The sequence below is a fragment of the Dermochelys coriacea genome, chromosome 2 (genome assembly GCF_009764565.3).
Source record: "Dermochelys coriacea isolate rDerCor1 chromosome 2, rDerCor1.pri.v4, whole genome shotgun sequence".
Classification (NCBI taxonomy): Eukaryota; Metazoa; Chordata; order Testudines; family Dermochelyidae; genus Dermochelys; species Dermochelys coriacea.
The window spans coordinates 257,793,011-257,807,297 of NC_050069.1; the positions used below are offsets into that span (position 1 = coordinate 257,793,011).

General features: G+C 42.5%; 1 protein-coding gene across 1 annotated transcript in view; it reads left to right on the top strand.

Annotated features, from left to right (window-relative positions):
* Positions 1-14,287, top strand: part of EXOG (exo/endonuclease G) — a 31,955-nt gene continuing 17,668 nt past the window's right edge. Inside the window, exon 1 of the mRNA XM_038390866.2 lies at positions 1-2,238. Within this exon, the coding sequence (XP_038246794.1) occupies positions 2,125-2,238 (114 nt within the window). The 5' untranslated portion in view covers positions 1-2,124. The remainder of the gene's footprint in view (positions 2,239-14,287) is intronic.

A 14,287-nucleotide genomic window follows, 5' to 3' on the forward strand; every position in this document is an offset into this window, starting at 1 on the left:
ATTTTAAGGATGAAATATACTATGTCTCTAGCTTTTGTTTTCTTCTACCCTGTCAGGGTTCCTTCCCCACTCTGAACTCTAGGGTACAGATGAGGGGCCCCGCATGAAAGACCCCCTAAGCTTATTCTTACCAGCTTAGGTTAAAAACTTCCCCAAGCTACAAACTTTGCCTTGTCCTTGAACAATATGCTGCCACCACCAAGCATTTTAAACAAAGAACAGGAAAAGAGACCGCTTGGAAACGCCTTCCCCCAAAATATCCCCCCAAACCTTACACACACCCTTTTCTGGGAAGGCTTGAGAATAATATCCTAACCAATTTGTTACAAAATCATCAAAGACCCAAACTCCTGGATCTTGGAACAATGGAAAAATCACTCAGGTTCTTAAAAGAAGAATTTTATTTAAAAAAAAAAAAGAAAGGTAAAAATCATCTCTGTAAAATCAGGATGGGAAATACTTTACAGGGTATTCAGATTCAAAACACAGAGGATCCCTCTCTGGGCAAAACCTTAAAGTTACAGAAAACAGGAATAAACCTCCCTCTTAACACAGGGAAAATTCACATAAAACAAAAGATAAACTAATCTGCCTTGCCTGGCTTACCTATACTGGTTGCAATATTGGAGACTTGGATTAGGATGGGTTGGAGAAGATGGATTTCTGTCTGACCTCTCTCAGTCCCAAGAGAGAACAACCACATAAACGAAGAGCACAAAACAAAAGCCTTCCTTCCCCCAAGATTTGAAAGTATCTTGTCCCCTTATTGGTCCTTTGGGTCAGGTGCCAACCAGGTTAGCTGAGCTTCTTAACCCTTTACAGGTAACAGGATGTTGCCTCTGGCCAGGAGGGATTTTATAACACTGTCTATAGAAAGGTGATTACTCTTCTCTTTGTATTTATGACATACCCCTTCCTGGCTTCACTTCTCTTTTCCTTTCTTCTCTTTTATAATTGATTATTTCTAGTGTTGTCTTTCAGTGTCTGTATTCTTTTTTCATTTTCTCCCCTCAGTACCCTTATATCTCTCTCTCTCTTTCTTACATTTTATCTGCCACCTCTATATTCTCTGTATCTCCTTACTTCTCCCCACCAAAAAAATCTCTCTCAATACCATGCTGCTTTTCTAATTTATCCCATCAGTTTCTTCCTCTCTCTCTCCCACCCAACCCAAGTATATGAAATAACTGTTTGTACGTTGGACTATTTCAAAGGTGACCAAAGTTAGACTTGCAAACCAAATGTGAGACCCCTCTCCTCTCCTCTCCTCTCCTCTCCTCTCCAGTAGAGGTCCCCATAGTGATCATTTTGATGTAAGCAGCTGCTGTGACCTGTAGGAACCATATAAAGAGTGGCTATAATCATTTCCCTTTTCTGAAAACTAGGCATGACTTGGCAAGCTGTTCACATGGACAAACTTTTCATGCTCCCAACTAAATTCGCTAAGTATTTTTCTGAACCCAAAAATATGCAGTAACCAATGATACCTTTCCTAAAGGCAGTGTTGCATTGTTCCTAATCAGTTTCACACAGAAGAGCAAGAAGGGGCTTGGAGACTGCCACTGGCATCAATGCATGTGAGAGAATGCCTGGAACACTTGCAATTTGACATTTAAGATTCTAAAAAATGCAGCTTAAAAATTCTCTAATTATATATTTTACAAGAATATTTGGCAGTATGTTGAAGGACCGTAATTCCTCTAAAACATGGAGGAGCAAACAAAAAATAATATAAAAAATCCTTTTGAAATGAGATCGGATGCAGCCCCCCAAAAATTCTTATTTACTGAAAGTGATCAAGAACTCAGTAGTGGAAATGATTGGGGAATTTGAGTTTTGAGGGAATGTGATGAAATTGCTGATCTGAGGTCTCAAATGTGTGCAGAAAATGCATGACCAATTGTAAATTAACCAATGGAGGGTGAATGAAGGAGATGGGACAACAACAACTTCAACTTATGCATGCATTTACCCATTTTTGGCATGCAGTTTAGGCCCATATTTTTGAAAATGCACCCCAAAAGTGTTTGTAGTTTGTCTTGCTCTCTGTTCTAGGCATATTTTTTAAAAAAAAATTAAAGTTCACCCACTGGCATTCCTTGACGTGAGGGATATCTTTGCAGAATGGAAATGTATTGTCGGGAGCTGACAGAGAGATTTGAGGATGTTTGGATAGTTTCTGGACCTTTGACCTTGCCTCAGACAGGGGATGATGGAAAGAAAAGAGTTATCTATCAGGTAGGTACCTGTGCTGTTGTTATACACTAAATTTAATATCACAGTTAACAGTATCTTTACATAAAACAGAAGCAAATAAACATAATTTTCTTGCAGTTTGGTTAAAACAAAGTTAAACTCCTTTGTAGTACTTGCAAAATGTTGGAATAGATATTTGCACTATTGTAGCTTGCCTACACTCTGAAATCATGCTGCAGTAAATTCTGTTATAAAATCCTTCATTTTGTTCATGTAATAGAGGGCATTTAAATGCCTCTTTATAAAGCTGTATTAAAACTGTACTTAGTCTTCTATAATGCAAGATAACTGCTAGGTGGAGGGCCAGTGGGGTTTGCTGATGTATATGTATCTATTTAATCATATATTTATGTATTCTTTAAAATTACACATCTCTGAACCATCAGAACGCTAACACAGTGTTGGTTTTCAAAGCCACCAAAGGGTTTTGGGTGCCCTGTTGCCATTCATTTTAACAGCAATTAGTTGTCCAAATCCCTTCGCCAGCATTTAAAATCTCAGCGCTAAAGCCTGATCTAAAAATCTATGAAGTCAACTGAAAGGCTTCAGTTGAGTTTGGTAGGCTTTGGATGCAGCCTTATTGCTGTAATCTTCGTCCTCCCTCCCTGTCACCCTTTATTTTTTATTACACCCATTGATGTGTAAAATGTAATTTTGGACAAGGTCTTCAGAAGTTACTGCATTACAAGCCAAGAGACTGAGAAATGCTATTGAGTTGACTGATAGGCTCCCCCCACCCCCACTTCTTTGCTTGACCAGCTGCTCTTATTCTTAAAGGTAAGTATGTGTGTAAGTTCTTGTAGGAGCTGTTCAAAACAGGGACTATCTTTGACTGTGCAGCACCTAGCATGATGGGGCCTTAATCCTGCCTAAGGTCTTTGGGTGCTAGCATAATGCAACTAAATAATAATAATTCATAATTTTCATCTTCAGAAATAAAGATTTACAACCTTTAATCAATGCAATATGCTTGTGAGGTAGGTAATTGCTATCCTCATTTTACAAATGGAGAAACTGAGAGTGGTTAAATGACTTGACCAAGGCCACACAGCAAGTCAGCAGCAAAGCCAGGATTACAAAGTTTTGGAGTCCAGGCTTGTGCATAGCCCACTAGACTTTGCTTCACTTTGATTACCATCATCGTTTAGTTTCAATTGTTTATCCTTTAAAAAAGATTATTATTTTGGATTACAAAGAATTAACAATCAACTGGAATCCAGAGGATGGACCCTAAGAATATTTTAAAAATGACAGTGATTTTCCAGCGAGCTATAGAATTGTTTAGAGTCTAGCAGTTGTTTCCACTATGTTGAATTTTAGTCAGCATTTTCTAAATTGTGTTGTTGGAGGAACAATGTCTCCTCCCAGTACATAGAAAAGGAAGAGTATATTTAAAAAAACCACTTTAACTCTGGCTATCAGTTTTGAAATGTTAATTTTAGTACTCCACAGGTAAAAATAAGACCAGTCTCTGTATCTTACTGCCTTTATTAAAAGTAACTTGATACCAATATACTATGTTTGAATAATACAGTAGCACAGTGTGTCCCTGTGGCTTTGATTACCATATAATTTTGTTCTAGTCTGGTGCCAAGACATCTTCATCATCCCTGGGTTTGATGACAATTCATGTTTTTTATGAATGTTGTATCAGTTTTGGTCTTAATACAAGCTATGAAGTGAAGTTTGATCTTATATGAGTCTGGGATAGGAAATGGCAAAATGATGGTCACATTTATAAACCCTCTGTAGTAAATTACCTTTTTCCAGAATGAGGTACAGTGGATAGATTCCTTTGCAACTTTACACTTTGTCATGAATTTTTGTATTGTATTCCCAAACTAGCATATATTTAGTTCGAGGGTGGGAGTAATTTAATTAGTTTTACTATTTGAATTATTTCAACTTAAAATCTTTAATTATGTCTATGCATGATTGTTTATTTTAGCTGGTGTTTTGAATGTGTTTGTGAATTTTAGAAAGAATTACTATTAAATTTAATGAAAAGGAAAGGGGATAGAATATAACAGAAAACAAGCTAAATTTCAACCTAATGTGGTTATAATGTGGCTGTAGTTCTTCTGCTTCTAAAGGTTGTTTAAGGAACATGTAGTCTTTTCAACTCGCAACCACTCAACTGTGTATTTGTTTGGTTATTTGCAGTAGCATGAATGCTAGATGCTTGTTGGTGCCTGATTCTCTTTGAAATTTGAGAAGGGACTCATAGACTCTTAATAGGAAGAACTTGCTATTTGCAAATGGGCTTTGTAGCATATGGATAAAGCCACTTGTGTTCAGGTGCTTTTAAAGGGTTAATTTCCTTACTGTAAATAAAATATACACTGAAAATACCTAAAATTCCCCAGTTTTTGTCATTTTGAATATTGTTTGCAGTAGAGACTCTTCTGTTCTCACTAGGAATTTGTCCCTTGGGGAGCAAGACTTTGCCCTGGTCTAAACTAGACGTTGAGGTTGAATTTAGCAGCGTTAAATCGATGTAACGCTGCACCCGTCCACATGATGAAGCCCTTTTTTTCGACTTAAAGGGCTCTTAAAATCGATTTCCTTACTCCACCCCCGACAAGGGGATTACCGCTGAAATCGGTTTTGCTGGGTCGAATTTGGGGTACTGTGGATGCAATTAGATGGTATTGGCCTCCAGGAGCTATCCCAGAGTGCTCCATTGTGACCGCTCTGGACAGCACTCTCAACTCAGATGAACTGACCAGGTAGACAGGAAAAGGCCCGCGAACTTTTGAATTTCAATTTCCTGTTTGGCCAGTGTGGCAAGCTGCAGGTGACCATGCAGAGCTCATCAGCAGAGGTGACCATGATGGAGTCCCAGAATCGCAAAAGAGCTCCAGCATGGACCGAACGGGAGGTACGGGATCTGATCGCTGTATGGGGAGAGGAATCCGTGCTATCAGAACTACGTTCCAGTTTTCCAAATGCCAAAATATTTGTGAAAATCTCCCAGGGCATGAAGGACAGAGGCCATAACAGGGACCCAAAGCAGTGCTGCGTGAAACTTAAGGAGCTGAGGCAAGCCTCCCAGAAAACCAGAGAGGCGAACGGCCGCTCCGGGTCAGAGCCCCAAACATGCCGCTTCTATGATGAGCTGCATGCCATTTTAGGGGGTTCAGCCACCACTACCCCAGCTATGTTGTTTGACTCCTTCAATGGAGATGGAGGCAACACGGAAGCAGGTTTTGGGGATGAGGAAGATGATGATGAAGAGGTTGTAGATAGCTCACAGCAAACAAGCGGAGAAACTGGTTTTCCCAACAGCCAGGAACTGTTTCTCACCCTGGACCTGGAGCCAGTACCCCTCCAACCCACCCAAGGCTGCCTCCCAGACTCACCAGGCAGAGAAGGGACCTCTGGTGAGTGTACCTTTTAAAATACTATACAAGGTTTAAAAGCCAGCATGTTTAATGATTAATTTTCCTTGGCATTCGTGGCTCTCCTTGATATACTCCCAAAGCCTTTGCAAAAGGTTTCTGGGGAGGGCAGCCTTATTCCATCCACCATGGTGGGACACTTTCCCACTCCAGGCCAGTAGCACGTACTCGGGAATCATTGTAGAACAAAGCATTGCAGTGTATGTTTGCTGGCATTCAAACAACATCCGTTCTTAATCTCTCTGTGTTATTCTCAGGAGAGTGATATCATTCATGGTCACCTGGTTGAAATAGGGTGCTTTTCTTAAGGGGACATTCTGAGGTGCCCATTTCTGTTGGGCTGTTTGTCTATGGCTGAACAGAAATGTTCCCCACTGTTAGCCACACAGTGGGGGGAGGCAAAATTCGACCTTGTAATGAAAGCACATGTACTATGTATGTAATGTTAATAGCAAGGTTTACTGTGAAAGAACGTACCCATTGTTCTATAAAATGTGTCTTTTCAAATACCACTGTCCCTTTTTTTTTCTCCGCCAGCTGCATGTGTTTCAAGGATCACAGGATCTTCTCCTTCCCAGAGGCTAGCGAAGATTAGAAGGCGAAAAAAACGCACTCGCGATGAAATGATCTCTGAATTCATGCTGTCCTCCCACACTGACAGAGCACAGACGAATGCATGGAGGCAGACAATGTCAGAGTGCAGGAAAGCAAAAAATGACCGGGAGGAGAGGTGGCGGGCTGAAGAGAGGGCTGAAGCTGAAAGATGGTGGCAGCGTGATGAGAGGAGGCAGGATTCAATGCTGAAGCTGCTGGAGGATCAAACTAATATGCTCCAGCGTATGGTTCAGCTGCAGGAAAGGCAGCAGGAGCACAGACCGCCGCTACAGCCCCTGTGTAACCAACCGCCTTCCTCCCCAAGTTCCATAGCCTCCTCACCCAGATGCCCAAGAACGCGGTGTGGGGGCCTCCAGCCACTCCACCCCAGAGGATTGCCCAAGTAACAGAAGGCTGGCATTCAATAAGTTTTAAACTTTTAAAGTGCTGTGTAGCCTTGTCCTTCCCTCCTCCATCACCTCTCCTGGGCTACCTTGGTAGTTATCCCCCTATTTGTGTGATGAATTAATTAAGAATGCATGAATGTGAAGCAACAATGACTTTATTGCGTCTGCAAGCGGTGATCGAAGGAAGGTCGGGAGGGTGGTTAGCTTACAGGGAAGTAGAGTGAACCAAGGGGTGGGGGGGTTTCATCAAGAAGAAACAAACAGAACTTTCACACGGTAGCCTGGCCAGTCATGAAACTGGTTTTCAAAGCTTCTCTGATGCGCACCACACCCTCCTGTGCTCTTCTAACCGCCCTGGTGTCTGGCTGTGTGTAACCAGCAGGCAGGCGATTTGCCTCAACCTCCCACCCCGCCATAAACGTCTCCCCCTTACTCTCACAGATATTGTGGAGCGCACAGCAAGCAGTCATAACAGTGGGAATATTGTTTTTGCTGAGGTCTAACCAAGTCAGTAAACTGACCCAGCACACTTTTAAACGTCCAAATGCACATTCTACCACCATTCTGCACTTGCTCAGCCCGTAGTTGAACAGCTCCTGACTACTCTCCAGGCTGCCTATGTATGGCTTCATGAGCCATGGCATTAAGGGGTAGGCTGGGTCCCCAAGGATAACTATAGGCATTTCAACATCCCCAATGGTTATTTTCTGGTCTGGGAAGAAAGTCCCTTCCTGCAGCTTTTGAAACAGACTAGAGTTCCTGAAGATGCGAGTGTCAAGTACCTTTCCCGGCCATCTCAAGTTGATGTTGGTGAAACGTCCCTGGTGATCCACCAGTGCTTGCAGCACTATTGAAAAGTACCCCTTGCGGTTTATGTACTTGCTGGCTTGGTGCTCTGGTGCCAAGATAGGGATATGTGTTCCGTCTATGGCCCCACCACAGTTAGGGAATCCCATTGCAGCAAAGCCATCCACTATGACCTGCACATTTCCCAGGGTCACTACCCTTGATATCAGCAGATCTTTGATTGCGTTGGCTACTTGCATCACAGCAGCCCCCACGGTAGATTTGCCCACTCCAAATTGATTCCTGACTGACCGGTAGCTGTCTGGCATTGCAAGCTTCCACAGCACTATTGCCACTCGCTTCTCAACTGTGAGGGCTGCTCTCATTTTGGTATTCTTGCGCTTCAGGGCAGGGGAAAGCAAGTCACAAAGTTTCATGAAAGTGCCCTTACTCATGCGAAAGTTTCGCAGCCACTGGGAATCGTCCCAGACCTGCAACACTATGCGGTCCCACCAGTCTGTGCTTGTTTCCCGAGCCCAGAATCTGTGTTCCACCGCATGAGCCTGCCCCATTAGCACCAGGATGCCCACATTGCCAGGGCCCATGCTTTGAGAGAAGTCTGTGTCCATGTCCTCATCACTCTCGTCACCGCACTGACGTTGCATACTCACCCGGTTTCGCTTTGCCAGGTTCTGGTGCTGCATATATTGCTGGATAATGTGTGTGGTGTTTAATGTGCTCCTAATTGCCAAAGTGATCTGAGCGGGCTCCATGCTTGCCGTGGTATGGCGTCTGCACAGAAAAAAGGCGCGGAACGATTGTCTGCGGTTGCCCTGACAGAGGGAGGGGCAACTGACAACATGGCTTACAGGATTGGCTTACAGGGTATTAAAATCAACAAAGGGGGTGGCTTTGCGAGAAACTGAATGGCCGCCTCAATGATAGAACTCAAAACTGGGTTTGGCAGGCCGTTGATTTCACAGAGGGAGGGAGGGAGAAGAAAATGAATACAAAATAAATCTGGTCTATTTCTTGTTTTGAGCCACTTCATCTATCTTTATACATCTTGCTGTCAGCAGATTGTGCAGTACGACCGCTAGCCATCGTCTCCTCCTGGGTGCTCGGCAGAAGACGGTGCAGTACGACTACTGGCCATCATCTTCTGCTAGCTGCAGATTAAAAGACAGTGCACTGCCGGTAGGACTCAATCGCCATGAGACAAAACAAGGGAAATGACCTGGCTGAGTCACTCCCATGTTTGCCCAGGCGCCTGCTTAAAAGAGCACCCAGGACTATGTCGATGAAGGCTACCAGTCATACTGCACTGTCTGCTGCCAAAAGGCAATAAACTGCTGCTGTGTAGCAATGCAGTACCACGTCCACCAGCACCCAGGAGACATACGGTGACGGTTAGCTGAGCGGGCTCCATGCTTGCCGTGGTATGGCGTCTGCACAGGTAACTCAAGAAAAAAGACGCATAATGATTGTCTGCCCTTGCTTTTACGGAGGGAGGGAGGGAACGGGGGCCTGACGATATGTACCCAGAACCACCCATGACAATGTTTTAGCCCCATCAGGCACTGGGATTTCTACCCAGAATTCAAATGGGCGGTAGAGACTGTGGGAACTGTGGGATAGCTACCCACAGTGCAAAGCTCCGGAAGTCGACCGTTGCCTCGGTACTGTGGACACAGTCCGCCGACTACTTGCATTTAGAGCATTTGTGTGGGGACACACACACTCGACTGTATAAAAATGCTTTCTACAAAACCGACTTCTATAAATTCGACCTAATTTCATAGTGTAGACATACCCTTTGGAGTGTAGGAATTTTTTATTCACCAGTAAAAACTAATTCTCTCTCCTAAAACAGGGGGTGTAATTTTCTAAATCACACATAAAAGATCATTAAAAATAAATATCTAGAGTGAAATCTGGTCCCTGTGAAGTCAGTGGGAGTTTTGTGATTGACTTCATAGGCCAGGATTTCAGCTCTTCAGCCAGGAACCCAAAGAATTTGCTACTGAGCAAGAACTGGTGGGTACCCTTTTAGCCATCTTTTGGTAGTGACCTATGTTGTGTTCAGACCAGTGACCTAGAAATGGAAGGTTCCATAATCCACAACCAGCCTCTAATCTCATTGTTTGTTTGATGTGGATAACATGGCAAAGTATCACTCATTTGAAGTTGTTGTTTAAAGAGAGAAACTGTAGTGTAGATTCAAGCCCTGAAATTACACACCAAGGATCTAACAATGTAAATTCTACGTCTGGGCTCCTCATATCTTTATGCTCCTCCACTGTTTTCTTTTGTGAAACAAAAGATGTGTAAGTATTAAAATGTGCATGTATGCATTAATCTATCTTCAGTCTGTGTTTTCTTGTTCTTGGCTATTCAAATGGTGAAATATAGACCCACTGGTGGCAAGGCTGGTGATTTTCTCATCATGGATATCCCCAAAACATTATTTTTAGATCACTATAGAGCAGTGGTTCCCAAACTTAATTCGTGGCTTGTTCAGGGTAAGCCCCTGGCAGGCCGCAAGACAGTTTGTTTACCTGAGCGTCCGCAGGTACGGCCGCTCGCAGCTCCCAGTGACCATGGTTCGCCGTTCCCGGCCAATGGGAGCTGCGGGAAGCAGCGCAGGCCGGACCATCACTTCCCACAGCTCCCATTGGCCGGTAACAGCGAACCGCGGCCACTGGGAGCTGCGAGCGGCTGTACCTGCTGACGCTCCATGTAAACAAAGCATGTTGTGGCCCTCCAGGAGCTTACCCTGAAGAAGCCTCGAACCAAGTTTGGAAACCACTGCTATAGAGGAAAGTCAGAGCAGCAGCCATGGCATTATTCCCAGTTCCTGCTTGGACTGCTGTACCATTTGTTGTTTAATTCCAGAAAGGGAATTAACCTCAAATTCCTTATATGCCGATGTTGTTCTATCTGTTGGCTGAACTTGCTGTATCCCAAGATAAATTCTGTCAGCTCATCTGCCTCCAGTGGAGGCTTTTATTGCGAAGGATAGATTGATGATTGTGCTTGGTATTTGAGAGATATATTTGCAGAAAATATATAGATATAGATATATAAAAAATGTAAAATAGAATGCCAACAGGAAGAATCTGTTCTGTGTCGCTGGAGAGGCAGATGCAGGTTTTTTATCTTTGTCCAAAGCAAATCAAAATGACATTGTCTTGTTTTATATATTACTGTTCTCCAGTGAACATCAGTTTAGTGATTTTCCTCTGTTGGCAGATTGTTGGTTTTAAATATGACTTATACAGTAATTTTATTGCATCACACTCCTCTCTCCACCCTTTGCTCACAATGAAATGATACTAAATCTTAACAAACTTTTTCAGAAATTATTGTCAAAAGAAACCATAATTGAGATCTTGTTTATTTCAGAGAAGACATTTTGCTTGACACTCTTTTTAACAAAGTATTTAATAATTACTGGAAGTATTTATCTTTTGTTTAATGTTTAAAGATGTTGATTTAATGGAATTAATACATTTTCCTAACACGAGACAGAAATCAACAATATGAGATGGGGTGCACACCAGTAACTGAGGAGTGGGTGGTTAAAACCCTAACAGCACTTTTTCAAGTGTGTGATGGTGATGTAAAGATGACTGAAGAACCTCTCAAAGGTTTTTATTAATCTCTTTAATCTAGATATTACAAGGGAAAAGAACCTGCAACAGAGAAGGAAGCAAACTTTGGTGCCATTATTAGCACTCCAGATATGCTCAGTACTATAGAGACAAGTAGCAAACACAGTTTCTACCCCAAAAGGTGTATGATCTAAGGGTCAGGATCTCAGCTTAAATGTGCATAGCCCCCTCAGCTGCTAAATTTGGACAAGAAGTACAAATGAAAATAATTTAAACACTGGGGAGGTGAAAAAGAAGATAGAGGTTACACAATAGGCGTATGTGGTTGCTTTCATTTAGCAGTGCACACATCTGGAAGGCTAGCTGTGGTGGTTGTTTTTTTTAACATATTATAGTTATTATAGAGGAAGTTGTAGTGACTGCTATAGTTAGATAGCCTAACATTGAATGAGGCACAATTTCTCTGGAAAAAATAGTATGTGATCATTTATTAAAGACTGTATTATACTATATATGTACAAGGAGGCTGAACTATTTAGAGCTGATTCAGAAATTTTCAACAAAAGATTTTTTCATTGGAAAATGATTTGCCAAAACTGAGCTGTAGTGTTAGTCAGCCCCCCATTCCTCCCCCCCCCCCCGACCCAATGCTTATTTAATTATTTATACCAAGTAGAACCACTCCAATTGGAGAGATTGAGAAAGAGACCAGCTCTATGTTCCCGAGGTTTGGCCACTCATCTGGGATGTGGAAGACCCAGGTACCTAGTCTGAACCAAGCTATTGCCTGTTCCGAGGTGGGTTTCTCTCTCCCTCAAACTTAACATTTTTTTAGTATAGTTCTTCTGCATTTGATATCTTTTCTGTATTACTGAGGAAAAACAAATGCTGAATACGTTACAAGTAAAATAAAAAGAGCCCTTGGAACAGGACTTCATTCAAACTCCTCACTCCCTCATAATGCCATGTGATAGAGACCTATCAACCAGGGAAGCTCAGGCAATAAGAACAGAATTAATGCTCTAACAGGGCCAATAGCAACACGAGTGCAAAAGGACAATGGGACTAGAATGGAGAGCATAAGCGATGTTCAGGGCAATCAAGGCCAGGAAAAAATGCACTAACAGCAAGGAGGATTCCAGAAAGCCTGTTTCTATAAGGAATCCCGGATCAAATTATGATAAAGCTCTATTGAGTTAATCCTGGGGTAATATCAGTAGGAATGATGTTATATAAAGCAAGATGTTATCTAATGGACCTAGTCAGCATTGTCCCTGAAGTTATCGGTAAAGCAAATCAAGTGTCTTCTCTGAGGCACTGGACCAGAGGAGGCCATAGGCTGAATCTAGAGCAAGAGGGAGGATGTGTCTGAAGATTCAGGGGACAGCATTGCAAATGACTTGGAGATTTAACTGACCATTTAATTTTGCTATTCCTGGACCTTGATGGCAGTGTAGACTTAAGTAGCAGGAGAGTTGACTCTGTTTCCAAGAGATACTGGATTACGGATTTTCTGCTACCCCACAGTTGTTATATAGAGAGAGCTTCAAAACACACACACACAGGGAAGGGTTACTGTAGTGCAGATGATAGGTTTCAGAGTAGCAGCCGTGTTAGTCTGTATTCGCAAAAAGAAAAGGAATACTTGTGGCACCTTAGAGACTAAAAAATGTATTTGAGCATAAGCTTTCGTGAGCTACCGCTCACTTCATCAGATGCATTTCCACTGAATGCATCCGATGAAGTGAGCTGTAGCTCACGAAAGCTTATGCTCAAATAAATGTGTTAGTCTCTAAAGTGCCACAAGTACTCCTTTTCTGTAGTGCAGATGAAATTTCTGTAGTTATTGTTTTAATGTATTTGACAATATTGCCTGATGCAGGGAAAGTGTGCAGGACTGGTTAATGTGTATTGGCAGCTAAGTCCTGATGAAATTTGATTTTTATTGATCATGTCCTGCAGAAATCTCAGGTAATTGCCAACTCAGAGCTGTAGGTCTCTGTAATGAAAGCCCAGTGCCTTTCGCTAATTTTGTTTACAGTGGTTTTGCATTTTCTCGTCACTAGATGGCACAGTGCAACTTTTCGGACATCATAATTGCTTTTTGTGCTTGCTTATTACTACCTTATTGGAGGAGACTTGCTTTCTCTTCTTGAATTCGCTGGGCAGCTGTAGCCCTTTTAACTGGGTTGGATGTAGAATAAAAATACAGTAAAGCATGTGTTAAAAACTACAAGTACATATCCTTTTAAAAAGCTAGCAGAGGGTTCTGTTGTGTCTTTAAAGCACAGCCTGTACTGGGGCTAGTGTGGAGGTGCCTTGTGCCTGTGGCAGTCCTGAGAGGCATTGTTCCTGAAACAAATGCCCTCAGAAATGCAGCGGGTGCAGTGTCTGCTGGATGCTGCTGGGGAGAGGCAGGGCTAGCACTGACATTATTGCTACCCAGGACTGGCCCTTTTGTTTCCTGATTTGTGCTGTTATGCCCAGTCCTCACATTGGACAGGTCCTTATGCACCTATGCAGGAGTTGGGTAATCTTGCTTACACAGTACAAGAATGATTTTTCCATTATATGTTGAGAAATTCATAAGCTGTTGTTATTTGGGAAATGCAAGGTATATATTTTCTTTGTCTTTTTAGTTTAACTCCTGTCCCTGCCCCTCTCTGTCCTGTTTGAATCCATTCTAAAATTTGGAGCGGTTTTAGCATGAGCATTGGTAAGCTTTTGTGGCCTTGGAGAAAAGCTTATAGGACTTCAAAGAAAAGTAGTTAAAACCTGACCCATCACTTACTTAAACAAAGCAGAGAGAGAAGATGACTACATGTGATGGGCAATGTGAGAACAAGGGGAAATCAGATGATGTGATTCCAGAGCCATGCTAGGGAAAACAGGTATACGCTTTAAAACGAGCTGCAACCATAAAAGGATTTGGGCTAAGAGGGCTCTGTTGTGCTAATTGCCACTGAGAAGAGAGGCTTCCCTTTACAGGGTGTGGCCAAATAAGATCTGTTGAGCTGCGTTCAAGGAGAGGCAGAGTCAGGTGTATGCACCCAAATGATAGTGGAACGTGGGAAAGACTTGTCAGCATTGTGAAAAGACAAGACTATATTACTCACTTTTGTCAACAAAACAGTGGAGGTGTACATGTTGAAATGCTCCTCCTGCTGATATAACTCCCCTGCTATGCTGACATAAAACCACCTCAGTGAGAGGCGTAGGGCTTATGTCA